Source organism: Eleginops maclovinus, chromosome 5, assembly GCF_036324505.1.
Source record: "Eleginops maclovinus isolate JMC-PN-2008 ecotype Puerto Natales chromosome 5, JC_Emac_rtc_rv5, whole genome shotgun sequence".
NCBI lineage: Eukaryota > Metazoa > Chordata > Actinopteri > Perciformes > Eleginopidae > Eleginops > Eleginops maclovinus.
In genome coordinates, this window is record NC_086353.1 from 15,897,085 (window position 1) to 15,919,822 (window position 22,738).

Here is a 22,738-nt window from a genome sequence, read left to right on the forward strand (position 1 = left end):
AAAGAAAAGTTTACTCAAGGCTACGAAAGGCTGTATGTGCGAAGGAATGAAAGGCTGTGTTGAAACATTATTTTGAGCAATTAAAAGCTACCATTAACATATGACACCAGGAAAGTATCCTACAGAGAAATAGAGACTAGAGTGAGAGACTGATGAAACATTCAGTACATTTCAAAAGGACGATTTGCGGGTAGTTAGACGCGATTAACCAATCGTGTAACCAACAAATAAACATGAGTTTTGAGGCAAGATTTAGAGAGAGCATTGCCCCAATACTGCAGTAATTCAACACAGCAGGGAGGTTGTACTTTTCTTTCTTTTTATTATTGACTAATATTGACCATGCAGTTGCCAATTCCCATAACCATGTTGCAAGGTCAGTTTTCACTCTGAGCTAAAGTGAGGTTCTGTTAGTAAAACCACTGTTATCCAGTCAGTGCTTACAAGCTTTGCACCAGCCACTATTGACAAAACAATAGTTTTGTGAAAGATCTAGTTTGGTAGTTTAAGTGTGTATGCCTAAAATAAGGTTATTTTTTCTGAGCATTTGTAATCAGCGGATAACTTTTAACACAATAGTGAGGAACTGTTCAAAAAAGAAACTAAAACACCAGCTACAGCGAGCTTGTTAGATCAACGAAACTGAGCGTAACATATTTGAGTGCGAGCATCAGATGTCCCAATGTCTCTCAGATTTGGGACACCGTTTACTGTTATCCCTTGATTACGCTTGGCTGCCAGGTATCAGAAGAAAGATCATTTCACATATGATGGGCTGGATGAATCAAAAACACTTGATTTTAAAACCGCTCCAGTCCTGGACGTTTTTTCTGTCCAAAACATTATATAAGACAGTTAAGAGACTGTGACTTTGATTCATTTATTTTGCTAATATTAGAACAACAATAATTGCTGTAGTTAATAGTAGAGACACAAAGGAGGGAACTGCTGGCTTAAGTGTAAAGCAAATGACAATGTGAAGGTGAGGTTTCTTGAGGTCATGAAGTTGCAGCCCTGTCTGACTTTCAGGTCAGTTGCCTTTCTCATTTCTGCTTCCCAGGTGAGATGTGTCTCCCTTCTGTCTGACCTTTAGCTCTGAACCTTCCATTTACAGCTCCCTCTCTTTGTCTTTGAGCTTCATGCACCTGCCAATCTGCAAGCAGTGATCATTGTTAATGGTCCAAGTCAAGGCCAAGAGCACAACGCACATTTAAGCATATTAGAAATACAAGTGTAATTGGCCTACTATGCTACCTCATTAGCCTTTGGAACTAACACTTCTTATGGTGCCTAATAACTGTGAGCCTAATGTGCTCCTAATTAGCCTCATAAGCTATTTATATGTATTATTTGATTCTGCTTAGGTGAGCATTCAGTCTCACTAGACTATTATACTGTACGTAGAAAAATAACACCTTCTGAGCAGAATCTCCCAACATATCACAAGTATACCTGACTTTATTGTGCAAGGGATTCACCAACTACCCACCTGGGTTAAAAGTGTTGCCTAAAACATGTTCCATTTGTGTGAGGAGCCGTTTCTTATAAACAATATGTTATATGATTGGGTGTAAAGGGAAAACATAAGAACAGATGCTTTGCATTTCATAGATAGATTGATATATGATTCATATTCAGTTTGTTTCTTTGATTTGTGTCCAGTGATTGGCAAGTTACTTCCACAATGTAACACAGTAGATATTACTTATTACTGTCTTTTTAAGTAACATTACATCATTACTGTCTCTGAAATGTAATGTGTTACACTGCTTTTGCGTTACATTAAGTTACTTTCACCAAAAATAACCGCAAAAGTAAGGCTTTAAATGCTAACATGTAGTTTATTGCAGCTCATTAATTAATCTATTTATCTGGCAGTACATACTGAATTAAAATTAGGAAAAGAGATATAAATTAAACTCTGTTTAAGTGGGCTAAATAGTATATGATACTGGTAACATTACGTAGCTGTTTGTTATAGATTACATGTTAGTGGAGCCTCTGCACGGCCCTGTAACCTGCTGTATATGAACGAGTCTCTATGGCAACGTTAGTTCCCTTGTCATTGGTGTGTTAACGGGGATTTGGCTGACAAGCTTTCTAAAAACCGGCGATTCCACAGAGGACAGAGGCTGCAGATCTTCCAACACTCTGCCATGAGTCTCTGCACTTCTCTGGGTTCAAGCAGCATAGCACACCGAGAGAAAGTGACCTTCTGTTGCTTTGGCCTGCACGTACTCCTGTGTTTCTGCGAATCTATTTCTGCAGCCCTCTTAACCAATAGTAAACAGGCTTACTGAGTTGGTATTCTACCGGCACAATTATTTCTCTGGTGTCGGAATGTCTCTCGATGTTTGTGAATTCTTAGAAACAAAACACCACATCATTTCGGGTTAAAATGTGTTGTAACTGCGTTACTGAGAATTGTAACGGGTATTATATTATCCACATTTCAGAAGTAATGCGTTATATTACAGCGTTACAACATAAAGTAATACATTACTGTAACGCGTTACACCCAACACTGTTTGTTTCCCTATAAAGCATTTTTCTTTTCATGTAAACAACGCATCAGTTAGAATTTGTATGTATTCTCTAATTTTGTAAATGGAAGCTATTATATACTGGCCACATCTTAAGCTTCTGCTCTGCCGCAAAGTGCTAGATTAGTTTAATGACTCACACAGTCTATTTCTCTCCCCCACAGAGAGAAAGTATTACTAATTTCACATGGAGAGGAAACAGTGATCACTCATATTGTTGCCATAAAACTGAATTTTACCTTTGGTAACAGCTGCCCAAAAAGTGTTGTGCAATGTGTTGGAAAAAGTAGGCTCCTCAGGCATGGGTTTTTTTTCAGAAGCAATTCATTACACATGAAGAAAGGTGATATAAAGAGGACCGCTATGTGGCTTTCATTAAGTTCTTAGATAGTGTTAAAACTCTGGCTCATTTGGGATACAGCGGACAAAAAAATCCACCATAGAGAAGCTGCTCGAGAAATGTACTTTTGTTGAAAAAATGCATGCATTAAAAGCTACTCTATAATGACAGAAATGTAACTCCTTCAAGCTGAGCAAGCTACAGCCATCTGTAAAATGGTGTCATTCACACAAGGGAAATGGTGAGATGGTTGCACTTATCATATCGCGCTCAGAGCTCGGCTGGTTTGACTAATTGTTGGGTCAATAATCTGAACAGCTGGGAAGAGGAGTGACCAACAGTTGCTCCGTTCAAATAAGGAGAACAACAATCATTAAAAATCAAGCTCCTCATTAAAGACACGACCTGTCAGCCATAGTTCAAAGAGCCTCCTTGTATTCCCCTTGTTTATTTCTAACAGGCTTTTCTGAATTCAAGCTGGGCCTTCTAAACTCTGGGATTCAAATCGTGTTCAATAAAAACAGATTTGGCCATGATTTTATTTAACCATAGTCAGATGTAGGGCTGCAACAACGAATCGATAAAAATCAATTATTAACTAGTTGGCAACAAATTCAGTTTTCGATTCGTTGGGTCTATGTTGTTACTCTCTGTTTGCAGAGCTGGCTACGTCACTCGAAAAAGGAAAACATTCGAAAGATGGCGGAGGCGGAGAGAAGCACCATCCGACCAGAGCCTATCTATATACGGCTCTGGGTCCGACTAAAATCATCAACAGTGTGGGAGCACTTCACCTTAAACAACACTGGTTGTTTGCGCAATATTGCATGACAAGTAAGGGATAATGTGCAGCGAAGCGGTCAAAAAACACCTGTTGGTCTCTGTAAAAACACTGTCGGTGTTTTTTTTCAACAATGACCGGCTCGCTGCACATTATCCGGCTTATCACACGGCCAAAAACTAAACAAACTAACGACTAACTTGACTTATTTTAACTGAATTAAACCATGCCAATTTATTGATTCTGCCATTTCAAAGTGTTTGCAAATTTGCAGAAAGTGGGTTGGGTTGAGACACTGTGTGTTGTTTTTATTAATAATAATAATAATCTTAATAAATATATTTTATAAGCGCTTTTACAGGTGCTCAAAGTCACTTTACAAAAGGTACATAAAAAGAAAGACAACAAATAAATAAAAGTCACATTCAAATCGAGCAATGCAACAACAATCACACATTAAAAGCCAATTTGAAGAGGTGAGTTTCTTGCCAGTAAGGAGTGAACTAGGACACATTGAATAGTTTTTAGCAAATCTGAACATCGACTACATTTGGGTTGTCTTGTGTGATGATTCTGTCAATTTGGAATTACAGTTTTCTGAATAAAATAATGGAAAACGTTTTTTGGCGCGTTCATTATCCGATGAATCGTAGAAATAATCGACAGATTAATCGATTATCAAAATAATCGTTAGTTGCAGCCCTACTCGGATGTTGTATCATTTCCTACTCCAAGGTCCTCTTGCAGCAAAGCGAATTTGAGTAAATATTTTACTGTAATAAAAAAAGGAAAAGAGAACAGCGCTACCAATTGCTTCATGTGCCACAGTACCCCACAACTGCTAATAACGACAGACGTACTTCTCTTCACTATCACTCTTTAATTTGACCCGTTTGATTCAAGAAGAGATTTGCCAAAGCCAATGATAAAGGAAAAAAAAGTGTAAGCATTTAAAGTTGTTCAACCATTTTGAACCCAAAAGGCTTTGTTTTCTTCCATCCTCTCCTAACTCCTCTGCTGGGTTGATAACTGAAGTGATATTGGCCTTGTTGGAGGCAATAATAAACTACTTTGCCTCTCAACTTGGTACTTTACGCATCCTTAACAAAGTAACTATGTGAGTGCCTGTGTTTATGATGCTGAAGAGTTTGCAGTCAGTTTTTGCTGTATAAGACTTGCAATCTCAAAGAAAGGGCAAAAAAGAAGAAGAGAAAGTCACATACGTAAAGGCTTGGACAATTTTAGCCAGAAAAACCTCAGTGATTTTTTTTTTGACCAAATACCTAATTAAATATGTCCCCTGTGCACGTGTACTGTCACTTCAAGGACATCAAGTGACATTCCAAAAGAATGAAACAAAATCGTTGTTATGAAAAAGAGGGGAAAGAAAGTGAGAAATTAAGAGGGAGAGAAAAAGACCAGGTCTGACAGAAAATGTCATTTAGCATTTATCCTGACTACAGCTTTATGCTAAATTGCTTCAGTTCATCATGTTGTATTACCATATTGCTCAGTGTGTGGGTATTTAATAACTTATTTGGGTGCCATAAATATCCTGTCAGTTAGACACAGTTGTAATTTATAATAAATCTCAATGTAATTGGGAGGGGGGGGGGGGGGGGGGTTAGCACTTTTCCAATTTTTTCCTTTCAGGGTTTTCAGATGATTTCTACCTTATAAGATAACAAAGTTTTAAGGCCAGACACATACCACGACCACACCACGACCTCTTCCAGCTCCATCTCTAAAACAGCTCTGAGGCCCAACATCTCCCTGGGGTTGACTGTGTTTGACTGAGCAAATGAGAAGCAGGAGAGGACCCATGGCTTTTACTTGACATTCCCCGAGACGGTAAATGCATTCCAAACGCTATCTTAATATAATTCAATAATTCATAACTTCGATTATTTCTGTGTAGCTTTACCTAACAAGGACTCTATTACTTCGGGCCACAAGAGCACTGTCCTCAGGTCAAAGAAGGAAAGACGGGAATCTGGGAAAACTAAATTGCACTTGCTCACTTCCTCTCTCCCCCTTTCCTTGTCTGTACTTACCCTCTCATGACAAGTGTTTTCAATAAGGCAGTGTGATGACAGCCTCTCTACCATGCAGAGACACACAAATGAACACACTTCCATTAACAGTCTTTAGCCCTGTGAAGAGCTTTGTGAAGCAGAAAGAATAGAGAGTGTAATAAGACAGAATCATCAGTTATCTGAGACAGGCAACATGTACACAGAGCTCCAGCATATGGCTTTCAATCTCACAATGTAGTACATATTGGAGACTGTGTGTCCGTATGTTCATGTGCATTAATGTGTATACTTTCTGTGTGTATGTAAGTTTGTGTGTGGCCTGTGAACCATCACGGCAACAAGGGTCTGTCTGGGAGGATAAGAGTGACACGTCTTATCACCCACAAGCCAGACAGACACACATTCTTAGACACGCACGCACGCACGCACACACACACACATACAGCGAAGGATATTATGGCACCTCATATCTGCCTCACAGCCAGGACTGTGACTGAGGGGGGGTTAGGGGAAAGAAGGAAGGAGGAAAGAGGGAAGGAAGCAGAGGAATGGAGGGATACAAGAAGAAAATGGAATGGGAAGAGAAAAGAAAGATGAAGGGAGAATGGGGGCAAAGGGGAGAGAAATGTTATGACAGCTTTTGCCTCTGGAGATAGAGTGATGAAAAAAGGCCAGGGATGAAAGACCAGAAAAGAGCCAATTAGCAGTTGTCCAGAAACCAAAAAGTCTTACCATCTCACACCGAGTAGTCCTGATTATGGATGGGTATCAAGAACCAGTACAATATCAGTACTACTACCTGATTGAACAGTGCCAAACTCCCAATAACTGCTGGACAAACGGTGCTATCATCGGTAATTCTGTTACACTGCAGTTGGTGAAAGGGTGCGCTGCCCGTATGATGAAAGCATAAGTATCAATTTAAATGCTGAGCCTCATGTCTCCAAATGCTCTGATCCATTATGTGGTCCCCACAGTCAACATATGCATGTGAATGGGGTACCACCAGCAACTTAATGACATACTTTCACATACAACAGGCTTTAAAATCTAAAGCAGTGCATCGTGTGTGACTGCTTAAACAAAGTGGCTGCTGGGGCTGCTATTGCTCATGTTATACCTCCATCATTAGTGCAGCTACCTGTCACCAACGAGGGGAAATAACACAGGAACAGACGGTAATGTGTCACAGGGCGGTCGCCAAGTTTACTGTCAGAGACTTGAAGTGCTACTCCACGCCAGTGGAGTTAAGTTTTTTTTTAAGGTATGTAAAGCGATAGCTAGCACTGCCTAGCTCTGCAAATCCAACCCAAGAAATGTGACAGCAGTTGGTTTGTTATACATGTATGCCTGAAGAAGCATAAGGTAGAAGAAGTCAGCCATATCTAGTCATTGAGAATACATGCCCTCTGGTGGTGGAGTAAGAAGGACACTTTCCCTTTCCTTTCTCAGCTCCACCACCTACCTCTGTGTTCAGCCCTTCTCAGAGAGTGTTTTCCATAGCTTGGGAAACAATCTGAAAGGAGAGATATTGGCTTCTCCCAGGGAAAGTGTTTTAACTAAAACTGTTGAATAATGGGGTTGGGCTAAGTATCTCAAATCTTTGTTTTAGCTACAAAGAAGCTAAAGGACTATAGTTATGCAGTTGATTTTTTATAACAACATTACTGTGATCATTTCAATTATTTGCAAACACTTAAAAGCTGCCATAGAATGCATCTATCTGGTATTTTAAATTGTTCTCTGATGTCTACAAAGGTATATAACTTTGGTTAATCCAAAAAATGTCCAGATGCAGGCCCATTTATAACCCTATGATTTGGTAATAGAAGGAAATAAGCTGAATTGCCTTATTTGGGGGCTCATTTAAATAATTATGGCGAGCTCTGCTCTGATTGGCTGGTTTACATGGCGCAATCCATGGCTGCCTCAGAGCCCACAGAAGTAAGTGAAGTTCGCGAAACTGTGAGAGATGAACCATGAGGCTGTTGGCATCCAACCTTACATGTTTGAGCTGTTATCAGGGGGAGGAAACCGATGAATTTGAAGAACAGCCAGTTGGTCGGAGATTGGAGAGCAACGTTACGGAGTGGTAAGTGTTAGCATTAGTGTTTCCAGTAGCTGGTGTATGGAAATGTTGGGGCTGAACTACCGTGTGTGACGTCACACACGGGGATTGTTGTAATTCGCCCGTTTTACCTCTGTGATATGCATATTCATGAATTGCATGTGAAGGAAGAAACTATGATGTTTGAGGTTTACGGTATGTCAGTTCAATGTACCGAACTCTCCTTATTCAACTATGCCAAGGTAAATACAGTTTTACATTCTATGGCACCTTTAAGTGTATGTAGAGCTAAACCCCTAGTAAATACCAAAAAACGTGAACATTATTGTGACACAAAGTCTTTGATAATTCACAAAATGAGTAATCACATACAGTTGATGCCCCTGTTTTATGATTCTCAGAGAGAAAGTGAAGGAAGGACCTAGAAACTAACTGACGGAAAACCTGACTGTATGCATGACTCCAGAGGCAAATTTTGAGCGACTAATTGGATGCAAGTTATAAAGTTATCAAATGTCAGAACAGATGTGTTACTTGTTGATAGTGGCCGAGTGATCAAGTAACAAGTAATAAGTGAGCGATGAACAGTATGCGAGTGACATTAAGGGGTAATGTCAAAGAAACAGACTGACTGAATAGAGATTAAGTGAGTGAAAGACTGACTGCTTGTTGAGTAAGTACTGTAGCTGACTGCCTGATTGAGAAAATAACAGACTCTTTGACAAACTAAGCAAAATAGAGAAAGACATTTCAGAAGGAGCAGCTGCCTATACCTCTGATGAATGACATTGTACTGAATGTTAACAACAAGGAAACACGCTGCACTTCTCTCAGAATTATTGGGCTCGCCAAGAAATGTGCCACAGAAATGACAGGAAAATGGCAAAAGTTAGGAGAGAGCGAGACAAGGGGATATAAGAAAAAGCGAAGAGAACAAGGGAAGGACCCCACGGAGGAGAAAATTAGGCAACAAGGCAAAAGAGAAAAATCATTTCATGACACCACATGATTATAAAATTGTCAAAGGGGTTCATAGACAACTGAGGGGAGGTGACACAGGGGGGATAAGGGATGGACAAGGTGATGGAAAGCAGGAGAAATCCTTTTTGTCACTCAGAAAATTTGTTATAGAAGTGTTTGGAAGGTGGAGGGGAAAAAAGGAGGAGGAGAGGGAGGAATAACTGAGGAGGAAAATGACTTGGTAACACAGGCCATCAGTCATTGAGAAAGCAGGCCTGACACCACTGCATCAATAATTCAGATGACTACGGCTAATGAGCGAGATCCAAACAAATCACCTCTGAATTTACTGGGAGAACATTGAAACATTTCCTGTGCATAATATGGAACCATTATAGCTACAGTTTGGTCTGGCTGCAAGGGGAAACGGGATCTCTCAAACCTTTGAAACCTTTACATTTATTGTGATGAGGAAAAAAGAACAAATAGAATCCACAAGAGTGAGCATTGGCAAGCATGGATGCCATGAACAGGAAAACCAACAAACAACTTTCATTTGGCAAAAAACTGAAATAAAAAGGCAGAATTAATCAAAGACTGCAGGGCTCGACAGTAAGAGTTGCGAGGTTGACATTGGCAACCATTTAAACAAATGTAAACCACTTATTGGCCTTTGGTTGGCAACCAGTTTTTAACATAAAGAAATAAGGACAGCAAACAGCAGAATGTGCACCCCAAAATAGATAAATGTTAATTATTTGTTGTATTAAGAGTGTTATTCAATTATTGTTGTGATATGTCGGAACCTGATACTTACTTGCATGTGCATTGGTGTGATTACGGAGCCAGAAAGCGATGCACGTTTACTTGTGTGCGCGTTTCAATAATTACCGCTACAGCGTAGCGTTTCGTGAGGCAGATGTGATAGTTGAAGTGTAGACGCTGTCTACTCCACAGCAGAGCGCACCGGAGCAGGCTCCGCTCGCTCCCGCGCATGATAACTACAGACGCAGGACCTATCGATAACATGTTTTTAGAAACTGCCAGTAACGGGCCAAATGCCGGGCAAACATTTGTTTCAAATAAGAAAAAGAAAAGTCACCAGAAGAGTTAAAGGAAAGTAGTATGAGAAAAAGAGTGAGAGAAATTAAAGGGAGTTGGCTTCAGAGGTGGGAGAAGTGCTAAAGTGCCAGAGTGTAGGAATACTCATAAAGCATTTGAACATTATTTTGTGTCACATGTTCATTATTAAGTTGATGTATAACTGTATAGTATCTTAATTATTTAAAATATAAGGTGACTAAATATGGCAACAGTATATTCAGTATTGGCAACCAAAAGCTAATGCCTGGTTGCCAGCCTGGCAACCACTTTTAAAAGTTAGTGTTGAGCCCTGGACTGTGTTAAAGTAAGATGCAATGGGAAGATAATATGTTGTCTCTTAGAGTGTTGAAGGTGGAAACAGCTGGAGTGCAGGAGACACAGAAAGGTAAAGACAAACCCAGATAGCACTATTTGGTAGCACTAAGGCTAAATCAAACCCAGTATGGTGTCTGACATCGGATAGATGACTGTAACTAACACAAATTGCACAGTCAACAACTTCCTTCCTCCCATCTCAAAACACTGACAACAGCACCTTCACAGCAGGGGTTCAATACTGAAACCACAATCTATATTCCCCACACAGCATGATAACAGGCATTCATTTGTACAGCATTGTTGTTAATGGCAACAATTAGCAGGAAAGAGCTATGTTTTCTCATAGTACCTGCCTGTACTGTAAAATCTATGAACAAAGATTGCGTTAACTGTGAGCTATGGTTAATCCTCCCATGAACAGGTCAAACCCAAAACAAAGAGTCAATAGTGCTTACCCAATGTTTACCTTCATAAGCCCCAGTCTAAACTCAGCAAGTGGCTTGGGTTATGCCCTGAAGGTAGTTTATTGCGTCTCTGTGTGCAGAGGTAGGCTCTTATTATTCCGATCCACTTATTGGACTGGTCCCTGGGTGTGGTAGCAAGCCCACTACTTTGAAATCTCTATCTCTCTGTAGATATATAACCCTCTAGATATATAATTCTCCCTGCCTCAGACCTGCTGCCCTCGACTTTTTTTCTCTCTTTACCTCCCCTGATTATATAGGCCTAGGTACAGGAAGTGCTTACATTGGTTCTTTCTTTGTGCTGTAGTCAGCCTTAAGACAGAAACACAACACAAGCTAGATATAATATCTACCAGAGCAGTGGTGATGAATGAGGAAGTATTGAAAGGATATAAATATCATTTCTCTCTCCACAACTATTTTTCCACCCCCTGAGGGACATATAGCAGGATTTGAAACAGGCATGGTTCCCTCACTGCTGACCAAACTTTTTCTTTGAATTGATTTTTTCCCCCCCAATGCTTGTTACACTGTGGAGCGTTTGTCTCTTTTTCCTTTTGTTAGACTATTTTAACTGTATCTATTCACACGCCCCTGTACATCAGTCTTGATTAGGGAATATAGGTCAAATGAAAATGTCCTTAACTTAAAAAAGGTCAATTATATCTTTCACTGAACCTTATTGTCAGTCAAATGATTTGACCCCAAGAGCTATTAACCCTAAAGCAGATTTTACACGTATGTACATGATAATCAAATCTTATCATGTGTTATTGTATTCTGCTGATTAACACAATTTACTTTAAATTCACTGTAATCCCTCACTAGCCATTGATCAATAAGATGAGTGCATGCTGATTTCCTGTGGTTAAAGAAGTCCAAAGATAAACATTAAACTGGTTATAACCTTAATTTAGGCTACCATCAGCTCTAGGGCAACACAGTAAACTAAACTCCCCGTTCAAACGTCCGAGAGGGAAAACAGCCGCAATGAGAGGTGAAAATGTGTTATGTCGGTTGATGGTAAACCCATAAATAACAACAGCAGCAACTCATACATCAACTAAACTGAAATAAAAACAATGCAAGTCCTATGCTCTCACTTGTCCTTCCTCACCGTTTCTCTACCCTGCAAAGGCAGAGTAGAATGTATTAAAAAGAAACAGTGAGATATGATTGTGTCCCTGCCATGTAGCTGTCACTCCAAAAATGAAAGAGAACAAAAGTAGAGGAAACGAGACGAGGACCAACATATAAATAAATAAAATATGCTTTCAATACTGGCTTTGGATTTGAATATCCTTGTACCAAACATAAATTGTTTAAATATTTCCAGACCAACTTAATAAAATTAACCTTTTTTACCTCTAGCCTTACTCTGTCTCACAAATGTGAACTTAAGCTTGTAATGGCCAGGGAAAGATGAAGGGCAATGAGGGAGGGCAGTTGATGGGATGAATGCAAAATGCTGCTTCACCATTTTGTCCATTTTCAGCTAAATAAGATCTTCCTCCGCCTTTTCCACCTCCTCTGCCATGGCCCCAGGCAGGCAACTGGGAGAGAACATTTCTCACATTATAACCCCTCAATATCTCTCCTGTGGCTCATCGAAAGAGTGTGTGTGAGCGTGTGTGTGCGTGTGTCAAATGTGGCTAGCTTCTGTCTTACTATGCAGAGTCATACAGAATGGAACGCACTGAAATGTTATTGAAATAATCAAGTGGTGCATGAATGAGTCTGAGACCCAAAAATTAGATAGCTTAGCGTTTTGGAATTTGATGCCAACTTCTGGGTCAACTGATAAAACTACGTATCTGCAGCGCTCTATAATGGACTTGGTTTTAATATGCAAATGTTAATGGCAGAGAAGCAAACATATGACAGCCGGATACAGTTCAGTGGGTAGGACATTGAGGCCCTCACTGTCACTCATTGGATAAAGCAGAGGTGTCCTTGAGCTGGTCCGTGCCTAACAGCAGACTGTGGCTATAATGGGCTGCTCCCTGGTGTTTTGTGAATATGAATCAACCAATGCTGAAAATAAACACTGATGTCAGCAGCCTGTCCCTGGGTAAAAAATGTATTAATAACTCTACAAAATTATGTTTTAAACTCCTACTATCAAATGCTGAAGATATTACAATTTGCTTTCATTCATCCACACTATTGTAGGCTTGTTTATGCTGAAAGTGTTGGTAAACAGATATTTAAAGCAGAATGTTGGACAAATGAATTAGAGATTTGTATCTGAACTATAAAATATGAACAGATCTTGCACCAAAATGTGCACTAGTACTTTCTAAGTTTTCTTAATTAACAAAACTTAGAATTAATTCAAGAAATGATGCAAGCACAATCCGTCTGCTGCAACAAACAATTTAAATAAAATAGTAACACTAGATGCATCAACTCGTCAGCTTTTTGTGTTTTAATCTTCAAGACATAACTGTACACACAAATGATATCTTCAATAAAGTAATTCAAATGAATATGGCATTATATAACCATTTCAACCATCTCTATAGGTACATAAATGTAGCTCAAATGTTTTTATGTAAGCAGAGATGGTCCCCTCTTTCAAAGTTTTCCAGAATAAGTGGTTGCTTTATCCTGAATACGACACCTTCGCTACATATACACCTCGCAAGCCGAGATTGTGTTTACAGTGAACTGGAGGGCAAATTTGTCGGTCTCAATTATTCATTCAATCTCTCTCTCATTCAAATGCCTTCAGTGGTTAATCCGTCCATTTATTCAACAGTTTATTATTCCACTCAGTCAGCTCTTTCTTCATCCATTTGTGGACATGTTCAATACTTTATTCATTCATTCAAATAATTGCTCACTTGTCATGTATTTGTCCATGCATTCACTCATTTATTAATATCAAAGTGTGTCCACTCAATCAATTTTCCATTTGTATGCTAAATGAATAATCGCAGGAGAGCTACAGATGAGGTGGTGCATCAATTAAAATACTGCTATTCTGTAAAGAATCCTTAGTTCATAATAAAACAAACAGGTAGACCAATAAACATGGATCATTTCAGGCTTTAATGTGAACTTTGTGTTGAAAGTTTTAGCAGCAGACTTTCATTTTGGCTACATTTGTGTAAATAACACATAGCATAGCAAGCAAATGTTGTAATGTCTCAAAATGGCCTAGCTGCAAACCTGGCTTTAGGGTAGAAGGTGATGGTAAAGGACACCCTTATTTCAAACTTTTTTCTTGCAAGCTAGCAAGTGAAGCTCAATAAACTCTGAACTGGAGTAGACTCAGCCACAGCTTCCTGTTCCGCTATCTAATGTGATTGCAATATTGACTGAGGCCACAGACTTGCGCCCTGGGTACCAACATAGAGTGCACAAAATAATGTAGTGCTTCTGCTACATATTCAGCTCAGGTTTTGTTGCAATGAGGTCCTTCAGCTAGTGAGGTGTTGGACAATCAAAAACATTGAGTGATACATACGCTGTACTAAAATAACTTTATTTCTACTGTTTTTCTTGCGATTTTAGAAAAATAAAATCATTTTCTGTGAGTTTAACCACTATGGAGTGTTTATCGAGTCTGAAAAGCCTTAAAACACATTGGTATATTTCTAAAAACTGGATTTCTAAGAATATTGTGTTGTCTTTGCAGCAACAGAACAACTCTTTGGGCTCTGTCCAGTCTGAATCCCTGCCAACCGCCTTTAGGAGTCACAGGGGACTAAAGCCCCAGTGTGTTAGGACTTTTACCAAACTATAATGAGGACCACACTTTTAGTAGATAGCGGCAAAGGCATAAATCAAAAATATATAACCTGTGACAAGAGCTGTTGCATTTAAATGTGGGAAAAAATTGCTCTGTATTTGAGTGAAAATTTGGTGTGATATGACATACGCCATAAATATGTGAGATGGTTAAAATTGTATCAGTAATATAGTTAAGTCTTTTTAACAAAGAAACATATATAGGCTAGATAACAAAAAGAAGCAACAACCAGCAGATGATTTAAATAAAAAACTGAAGACAGAAAATGTTCTTAGATAGCAAATTACTAATATAGCCAACAACATATTTATAAGTCATCGTTTTTAGTCGATTCTACACGAAGCAGCTGCGGATAAGACATAATAGCTTCCGCCTGACTTGCCTTTAAGCCGATACATCACCAACTGACATGTAAATGAAACTAACCACATGACGAACAATAGGCTGTTCCGGTGCACTACAGCATAATTGAGTTAGCATAACGCAGCCTTTGTGGTTATTGCTAGATGTTCGGCTGCATTGTCGAATGACACTGTTAAGCTACCTAGAAGTAAAACACAGCACATCCTGCTTGCATGAATTTCAAAATAAAATGTTTATTGGCATCAACGCAGCAATGTCTTAGGGTGTAGTTAGTGAAGCAATGATATATTAAAGTGCTTCTAGTAGGTAACCAAGATGAGATGTACTTGTTTACGGAAGGCTGTACACACATTAGCTCACGTTAGCTACATTAGCTTGCTATGTCTAGCCACACACGTTTCCTCCTTGCAGAAGGCTTACAACACGTAACCACACAGGATATAATCCAGCACACAACGTAAGAATAACATATATAAGCAGTGTCTCTTATATTTACGTTTAGAGTAGATAAAGAGAACGTCGCTCCGAAATACTTCCTGATCATTCTGACTGATGCACACTAGCTTAACGCACAACAGCCAATTCAACCTGCATGTGTCAATAATCAACACAAGAATATGCGCTGAAAAACGTTTTTTTAGCAGAAACATTGTTACCTCCTTCTTCTTTTGTCCTCCCCCGGATGGCAGACATAGCAGCAAGAGGAAGAAAATAGACAGAACCGGTAGGTTAACGAAGATTTTAGCCCTAACAGACGCCATGACGGGAGGATGCTCTGAGTGCAAGACACGTCTCCGACAAGTGATTGGATGCTGAGTTGACCAATCAATGGAAAGAGATTTGAAATACGGAAGCCTCTGGGTTTTGTAGTTGTTAAGGCTGAATTTACCAAAATACTAGTTTTTATACACATCTAGATGTCATACTTTCAATTTGATCTTAGGGGGAGGCATTTAATGTGAACAATTTAAGACATGATAAGTATAGCCTCATTCTAATAAGCTATTGAATTGTAAAACACTATATACAAACTATGAACGCTCTAACATCCTGAACAGGTCAGGTTGAGAAAGGACTTCCATCTGTAATTGTAATGTATGTCGCAGCTGAATGATGAAAAAACAAGAAAAGAAAAAGGCAGTGTGCACCCATTTGAAAACTTATTGTCACTGATGATTCATTAAATAATGTAACAATTGATGCTGGATAAATTGTAACATAGGAGTTCTTGTTTTTCAGTTGGGCTCCAATGCCGAACAAAACTGTCAGTATGTAAAATAGAAAGGTAACATATTGCATTAAACATGCATATACCATCACTTAAAGACAAAATAATTACAGTGTCACCTTAAAAAATGGTCAGTATAATTGTTATGTACATACTGCCATTTTTTTGTTTAATTTGTTATGTTATTTTGCCATACGAGACTTGTTTCAATCTCAGAACCGAGATTAGACACATGACTGAGCGAAAATTTCCCCCTGATTAAGTTACTGGTCTGCAGCTTGGCCTGCTATTCATCAAAAGTGGGAAGGAATGAGACGTCTGAACCAAGGACTGCATATTTTTGTCTCTCTGTTACTTTCTCTAACACTTTCTGGGAGTGGTGAGATTATCGCAGACACTTCATAGAGTTAATTGAGGGGGACAGATGATTAATGGGAAATCATTGGGGCTGACATGTCTCACTGTCATCTCATGAAATTACACATCAGCACTTTTTGGGCTAATGCAGTGCAGTACAGTAGCCTTGCGATAAACATTACTATAACAGGTTTATAAATGTTCATACTCTGAGCCGTGGTGACTATGTTTTAGTTATTTTTTAAATGTTTAATAATTGATAGGCCTGTATGTATGGAGGTGCTTTACACCTATCAATATTATCCGGTCCGTGGCCATTACTGCAACAAACTACAGCTACAAACCAGGATTGCAAAATGTAATGTGGTCACAACCCTCTCCACACAACACACACAAAACATGTATAAAATTACTAATTTTTAAAGCATTAAAAAGGCAAATTAAGTAAAACATATAAATGAAAATTATGTAAAATACAATACTGGGTTGCATTAGATTGGACATGGTCTTCTACTTTTCTTGCTGCTTGGAGTAACTCTAACCCAGATGCAAGTGGCTAACACAGTTTGCATTTACTCTTTGGTGCAAAACAGCTTTCTGTCTGTCTTTTTGATTGCAGGCCTACTCAGGAGATAAACCCTCTATTGACAACAATTCTGCTCTGAGCCACATACAATTACTTTCAGGTAGTAAATATTGTTGAAAACCAATAGACCTGTTTATCTTTTAATAAATAAATAAATACAGACAAAAGAAACAGCTTTATCTATGCAGAGTTAGTGAACGGGGGGAGTGAATCGGCATGCGTAGGCTCCTTCATGTATACAGATCTGCTGGAAAAGAAACATGCTTTAAAATGTTCTGCTAAATAGCTGTGAGAGAGATTGATATTAATAACACAAGCACATAAATAAACACACAAACATCAAAAATTAGCAAGCGTTAAATTAAGGGATTATTTATGTATAAAAGAATGAAGTCTATTATAGTTTCAAACTTTCCCCCGTCTCTCTCGCTCTTTTTCTCACACACACACACACACACACACACACACACACACACACACACACACACACACACACACACACTGTTGAAATGAAACGCATGTAGGAATATTAAAGCCAATGCACCGTGAAACAATCAGAACGTGTTGCAGTCTTGTTAAACAGTTCATTCGCTCTATGGCAACTCCATCACTGAAACATCCCAGACGTATTGGGTTTGGTTACATAATTTGCCAAATGATTCCTGTTGCATTGCTTTGCATTGCTAGCATAGGACGGAAGTTGAAACATTTTTATAATGTAAAGGTTACAGGAGTTAATAAGCTGTAGCAGAGATTGGATCTGGAAAACATTATGTTTGAGGGACGGATGTCCAGGCTATTTGTCACTCTTTTCTGATGAACTTGGTCTGTATCAGAAAAAAATTAAAAGGCCTTGCACTTTTTCCCAAATCCATGTTGACATTTTAAAATTGCTTTTGTTCAAAACACAAAAGATCATAGAGGACTATAAAAAGCAGAACATATTCACTAAAATAAGCAATAATGGATTTCTGACATTTTAGCTTCGAAGTAGTGCCAACTTGATTAAATTCAGACTAAAATAAACATTGGTATCAATCCTCAGACAACCACTTATTGAAGTTAATGTTGCACATGTACAGTATTGTGTATGCTTCTTCCCTCATCCTCCTTAAACGTTCTCGTCTTCATTTTGACATGCATCCACTACATTATGTCAGGTAAGCAAGGAAATGGTAACCAGTAACTTCTAAGTTGCTGTCAAAATTTGTTCTGCATGGCAACACGGAGAATGTGACCCTTATATATGCTTTTTCTCTCTCTGCGGCCAGCAAAGCCAACAGCTGCACTTTGCATGGAAGCAGAAGAATACAGCTCCTATCTGATCACAGCCTAGGAGAGTGCTGTAGAGGGAGAGAGCGGAGGGACACAGAGAGAGACAGAGAGCCTCTTAAAGTCAGTTGCTGCCAGTGCACAGCTGCATTATGGCTCTTTAGAGTGAACCGGCAGGTAAAACCACACACTATAGTATTGAGGGTGTTTAACATCATTAAGGAATGAGGGGAAATGCAAAGGCAAACAAGAGCAATTATGCTAAATATCCAGATTGTGCTACATTCAAGTGAATTTTCATATGGGAAATGACAATAGTATAATGCTTATATTTGTTTTTGCCGAACCATTATAACATTAAAATGTATGTGAGAGGGATTCTACATTTGCCTTTGTGGACAAGCAGCAGATGAGGCCAAGTAAATGAGAGAAAATATGGAGGGAGAGAAAAGTTGTTAATGGTATTTTAAAATGCAGTGGAGGTGTGGAGGCAGAGGGAGAGGGAGGGAGAAAGAGAGAGGGAGAAAGAAATTGAAAGAGAGAAGGAGGGGAGGGATGGGTGATGTCATATCCAGCTGGCACAGGACTGGGTGCCTGTATCTGATGTCAGCCGCTCCCTTATATAAATAACGAGTCCTTGGGAAAATGATTAATTGCCAGGCAGAGCAAAGTTTATAGAAAAGAAAGAGAGAGGGAGGTGGAGGTGGCGGGGGTCCCCGAGTTACACAGGAGCAGGAAATAACGAAACAGCGCAGTGAGAGGGAGAGAGATGGGGGGAGTACAACATCAAAAGAAAAACAGAGAGAGCGCAAGAGAGAGGTAAAAGTAGAGAGGGATTAGAAGCAAGCAACAACAGAGACAGCAGAGGGAAGAAAAGGGGAAGTGAGAGAGTGAAGGAAGGAAAGCAGCAAAGGAGCGAGAGAAACAGAGAGGGAGGAGCGGAGAGAATGAGTGAGGCATTCATTAATATGATGTTCGTTATCTCTGACCAACTCCCTCAACAAATGTTCCTCTGTGTTCTCTAGTGTGCTATTCAATAGGCCTATAGCTGTTTGAGTGTGTGTGTGTTTTCATTAGGTATCTTAGCAATAATTTACAAATGCATGTGTGTGAACATACTCACTGCCATATCCATTAAATTGAACACAAGCGTAGTGCACTTGAATCCCATATGGCATCACACTAAACAGTGGAAAGGAATTGAAAGGGATAATAGAAAGGCTCTGAAGCTGCAGCAAAAGTCAGGTTGTGCATCAACAACATAATGTTAAAGCTAAAGAAATGTCATAATTGTGGCTCCAAATTCTGAATCTGTTTAACACACATTTTTGGTATCCAGTCCCTGCGTCAGGCCTATACATCTGACAAACATGTATTAATGACATTCTTTTATTACACAGTAGCATAAACTGTTTTGGGAAATAAAATATAACTGGTGATGCAGCTAAACACATACTTTAAGCTTCGCCGACTCACAGAATATTGATAAATTATAAAATGGATAATAATCCTGATGGTTTACATCCTCAGCAGAATGTCATCTAAAAGTGATAATCATATCCCTTCTTGTTACAGCATGGCAAGGTGTTTTCCGCTTGGCTGGCAAAGGAGGACTGAGTCTATGAGGGAACATTATTCAGCATATCCTGCCTGCCTCGTTTTGCCTGCAGTCATCATATCTTATACTATAGGTAAGGAAGACAGAGGTAAATGTGTATGAGGAAATTGCAACTGATGAAGATAGCTGGTTCTGCAGATTTGTACACGGTAGATGATTTGAACAAAGAATGTAATGCTTACAGCTGTCTTAAAAACAGTGCAGTACTCAAGGATTTAAGGACAAAGAAAATGTCCCTTCCTACATTAAACTCTTTTCCAAAGTTATTTTACACATTATTTTATTTGGGACATTTGTATCGCAGAATGCAGGGTATGTACTAAAGACCTTGAAGAGAACAACCTGCCTTAAACTGAGATACTAACAGATTGTGACTCAGAATGTGTCACTTACTGAGAATTAAGTATTAAAGATGGACATTAACAGCACCTCACTCTTGTAACCGCTGTGTCTTCTTTTGTCTTTCTTTCCTCTGTTCTAATCTGCTTTCTACATCACCAACTCCTCTCTTTTCCCTTCTTTTCTTGCATCCTCTCCCCTTTATGCCATCACATCTGATCCACCCTTTCTGTCTTTTTCTTCTCCACTGCTCTGTTCTCCTCCTGTTGTCACCACTTCTCTCATTGTCTCATATCTCTTCTATTTTAATTTTGTTCTCTTCTATCCACTTGTCCTTGCTCCCTTATCTCCTCTTCTTACCTCGCCTTCTTTTTGACACTTTTGGACCCCCCACCTCCCGACTGCTCTGCTCTTTTCCTCATTCAGAAGGTGTGTGACAGATATTAAAAAGCCCTGGTGGTCAGCAGGCGGCGACACTTTATTCTGCAGGTGGAGGATGAAGACCATTTCCAACATACATAAGAAAGAGAGAAGGAAAGAAAGAAAGAAAGAAAGAAAGAAGAAAGAAAATGAAAGTTTCCGTATGCCTATTCAAATCCACATCATCTATGTTTCTTTAACTCGATATGATTATGTATCATTATTTGTAAACACACACACACACACACACACACACACACACACACACACACACACACACACACACACACACACACACACACACACACACACACACACACACGCACACACAGGCACCAACCCCAGACTTTCTGCAACAGCGTTCCAACAGCCTCTGCATTTAAATCTCCTTCTTGTCTTCAGTGGCAAAGCAGCATTTTCCATTCATCTACTTGATTAGAGCAAGCCTTTACCTCTCCTCTATACTCCCACTCCCTCCCTTCCTCACCCTCTTTCTCTGTCACACACACAAACAAAAACAGACACGCGCACACACCGGTGCGTCAGGCATTGGAATAATATACAGCATAAACCTTCCTTCCTTCTCTCCTCTCGTCTCAACTCTCGCAGCCCTCCTCATCTCCTCTTCAGCGTTTCTCCCAGCAGGTCTCTCTCTCTCTCTCTCTCTCTCTCTCTCTCTCTCTCTCTCTCTCTCTCTCTCTCTCTCTCTCTCTCTCTCTCTCCCTCTTTCCTATTTCTTTCAGGGAGAGCTGATATCTCTGGCGGTTTGCCGCATGGAAGTCGCCCAGGCAAGGCAGAATATCATCTGTCTGATCCGGACTCCTACTCTCCACTTGCCGACCACTAGACGAGCAGACACAACACCACAGTCACATGTACTGGGAACCAACTGGAATAACGGCATTTATCCGCAGATATACTGTCAGGAGAGTCTAAATCCCGGCGTCGTTCCTGCATTGGGGGGAATATTTCTTACTTAGATGTAACAACAAACAAAACGTACAGGATTGTCAAGTGCACAAAAGCCGCGGCTGAAACATTACGGACAGCTAATTGTTTCTATTTGCATATTGTTTTCAATTCATCCCATGCACGGACAAACCGGGGAGCGGAGGTAAGAGGGACTTCCACGGTATGGAGTCCTGATTATACCAAGCGACCCACCGGGAGGAATGAAACTGAGAAAATCGGAGTATTAATAACCTAAACCTGACAATAACCCGGGGGATGTTGCAGCAGAGTTTTGGACTCTAGAGAGCACACCAACTTTTTTGGTCTCCGCTATTAATCTCTTTCCCTCTCATTTTCTTCGTCAGTGGGACTTCTATTTTCGTGACTGATTTGCAGCACTTCACATCTCTATCATGGACCGGTCGACGTCTTTGGATATAGAGGCGCTCAAGGTAAGGACGCTAAAGAAATTGTTCCAGGGGAGAGAGTTGCAATCCTCCGCTGGGTGGGTGATGCCTGGGTGGCCTGATGGGTGACTGAGGATGATGTGTGGCTGGTCGAATGACTGTTATTACAGGGTAGCATTTTAGATTAATCCGCAGCTGAGTGGCTGGGGATGAAGGGTAAAATTGTCATGCTGTGTGGCTGGATGGGTGACCGGGTGGCTGTTTGGGCTAGTGACCCAATGGCTTAAGGATGCTAAGGAGGGCAGCTGGATGAGCTGAATATGTCGAGGTTCAATAAACGAATGGTGTATCGGAGATCCCAGCTCTGGTTGATGCAGCACTCTGCAAGAACATCTGGTCCTTCATCGTACATACACAAATCCACACTCTTTCTAGGTTGGTGAGGGAATAAAGAGAGGAACAGAGGGGGAGTTTGCATGTCAGTATAGCGTGGGGTGAATTTCAATATGCTTTGCTTGCACAGAGTGTTGATGCAGAGAGCTGCCGTGGGCGTCGGTGGGACGCTCAATAGCGGGGAGGATTTCCCCGACGTGGCGGCATCTTTGTGCAGAGTGTGTGGGTAACACATTAAGATAAAAGCAGAGTGGAGGAAGTGAAGGGGACGCTAGCACCCCTTCCATCTCTCCCTATCCTGTCTGACTCTCCATTTAGTCTCACATTCTTTGTAATTTACCATTTCAGTGTAATATGTACCTGCTTAAACGTTCATTTTGACACAAATATGTATACAACCTGTGCGCGCTGATGCCTGTCTACTACGGGACTA

General features: G+C 40.0%; 2 protein-coding genes across 2 annotated transcripts in view; one reads left to right on the forward strand and one right to left on the reverse strand.

The window, feature by feature from the left end:
- The window catches only part of tusc3 (tumor suppressor candidate 3), a 59,447-nt gene extending 43,925 nt beyond the window's left edge, over positions 1–15,522 (reverse strand). Inside the window, exon 1 of the mRNA XM_063884258.1 lies at positions 15,391–15,522. Coding sequence (XP_063740328.1) covers positions 15,391–15,495 — 105 coding nt within the window. The 5' untranslated portion in view covers positions 15,496–15,522. The remainder of the gene's footprint in view (positions 1–15,390) is intronic.
- Positions 15,523–21,309: 5,787 nt separating this feature from the next.
- The window catches only part of LOC134864191 (zeta-sarcoglycan), a 302,201-nt gene continuing 300,772 nt past the window's right edge, over positions 21,310–22,738 (forward strand). The window contains exon 1 of the mRNA XM_063882994.1: positions 21,310–21,957. Coding sequence (XP_063739064.1) covers positions 21,919–21,957 — 39 coding nt within the window. The 5' untranslated portion in view covers positions 21,310–21,918. The remainder of the gene's footprint in view (positions 21,958–22,738) is intronic.